The 1,983-nt window shown below is 55.0% G+C and overlaps 1 protein-coding gene across 1 annotated transcript in view; it reads right to left on the minus strand.

Moving 5' to 3' along the window:
• GP6 (glycoprotein VI platelet) overlaps positions 1 to 1,983 on the minus strand; it is a 7,413-nt gene that overhangs the window by 4,444 nt on the left and 986 nt on the right. Inside the window, exons 2-3 of the mRNA XM_023746454.1 lie at positions 1,687 to 1,722; positions 1,322 to 1,579 (exon numbers count right to left, since the gene is read on the minus strand). Of these exons, the coding sequence (XP_023602222.1) occupies positions 1,322 to 1,579; positions 1,687 to 1,722 (294 nt within the window). The remainder of the gene's footprint in view (positions 1 to 1,321; positions 1,580 to 1,686; positions 1,723 to 1,983) is intronic.

A 1,983-nucleotide genomic window follows, 5' to 3' on the forward strand; every position in this document is an offset into this window, starting at 1 on the left:
CCTTCTACTCTCCCTAAAAATCAGTGGGTAAGGATTAACAAAAAGCAAAAACGAAAGAAACTTAAACCTCATAAACAAATCGTAGTGAACGTCACTGTAGCTACACTTTGCCCAACGGGCAACTGTTTCTTTTGTGCTTGTTCCTTCTTATTGAATGCATTGGGGTGACACTGGTTATTGGGGTGACACTGGTTATTGGGGTGACAATGGTTATTGGGGTGACAATGGTTATTGGGGTGACACTGGTTAACAAAATTACACAGGTACAACTCATCACCTGCACACTGCATGGTGTGTTCACCACCCCAAGTCACGTCTCCTTCCATCACCATTATCCCCCTGTGCCCGCCTCCACCTCCCCTCCCCTCCCCTCCCCGCCTCCCCTCCCCCTGGCAGTCACCACACCGTGGTCCGTGCCCATGCATTTTTCTCTTTTTCTTTTTTGCTCATTCCCTTCACACACACACACACACACACACCAGCTGCTCTCTCTCTAGGAATCTGTCTCTATTTTGCTTGTTAGTTCATTTTGTTCATTAGATTCCACGTATGAGTGAAATCATCTGGTACTTGTCTTTCTCCGACTGGCTTAGGTCACTGGTGTTTTTTTAAATCCTCACTGGAGGGAGGGAGAAATAGAGATAGAGATAGAGATAGAGATAGAGATAGAGATAGAGATAGAGATAGAGATAGAGATAGAGATAGAGATAGAGATAGAGATAAAGATAGAGATAGGTTGAGAGAGAGAGAGAGAGAGAGAAAGAAAGAAACATCAATCAGTTGCCTTCCGCACCTGCCCTAAGTGGGGACTGAACCTGAAACCTAGGTATGTGCACCAGACAACGCTCAACCAACTGAGCCACACCGGTTGAGCTTCACTGATTTTTCTATTATTATTTCAGAGAGGGAGGGAGAGAGAGAGAAACATCAATGATGAGAGAGAATCATGGATGGGCTGCCTCCTGCACGCCCCACACTGGGGATGGAGCCCGCAACCTGGGCATGTGCCCTTGACCGGGAATCGAACCGTGACCTCCTGGTTCATAAGTCGATGCTCAACCACTGAGCCACACCGGCCGAGCTTCACACTGGTCTTTGTAAGCAGCTACTGCACTAACGTATTTACCTTGAGAGCTGAATTGGGGGGCACCTCCCCAAAATTTAGCACATAAGCCCAGTGCCTCACTGCCCAACCCTGGTCCCAGCCCCTGGAGACACTGAGTTTACCATAATCATCTTCCCCCATTCACTCCCTTCAAGCCCAAGAACCGAGCACCGTCGGCCCTTCCGCCCTGTCCTGTCCGTCCGTCCGCCCAGTTACCGGTGGCCACCAGCTCCAGCTGCTCGCTGGCCGGGGACCAGCGACTGCCGTTCTGGTAGGAGCAGCGGTAAGGCCCGGCAGAGGTGTGCTCCATGGCTGGGATGTTGAGAGAGGCCACGTTCATGTACTTCCCGGACCTCAGCTTCTCCAGGCGGTACAAGTCCACGCCGGGGGGGCCCTGGCAGCGGACGGTCACCGGCTTGTTCAGGGGCACCAGGGGGCTGGGCAGGGCCCGGAGGGTGGGCTTGGGCAGTGGCTCTGGGAGGGAAGCAAGCGGAGGGCCATGGGGGTCAGCCGGGCCCCGGGCCCCCCCACCCTGCCCGCTCGCCTCACCGGCTGGGCCCAGAGGAGGGGTCCCCACTCACCATCCCGAGCTGCTATCACCTGCCGCAGACACAGCCCTGGGGACAGAAGGAAAGGACCCAGGGCTAGGGCGTCCGGGGACCCCCACTTCCTGGGGGCTGGACGCCAGGATGAGGCGTCGGCGTGCCTTCTAGGCCTCTCGTCGGCGTCGTTTTGGGAGATACACAGGCCCCTAACTGAAGTGCAAGGAGCTAACATGACGGGCCCCTAGGTTCCATGTATAGGAAGCGGCCATCTGTCCAGTGACAGGAAGTAGATTATGGTGGGCAGTGCGGGGGAGGGGAGGGGGAGGGGAGTGT

The sequence above is a fragment of the Myotis lucifugus genome, unplaced genomic scaffold, assembly GCF_000147115.1.
Source record: "Myotis lucifugus unplaced genomic scaffold, Myoluc2.0 scaffold_680, whole genome shotgun sequence".
Taxonomy (NCBI): domain Eukaryota; kingdom Metazoa; phylum Chordata; class Mammalia; order Chiroptera; family Vespertilionidae; genus Myotis; species Myotis lucifugus.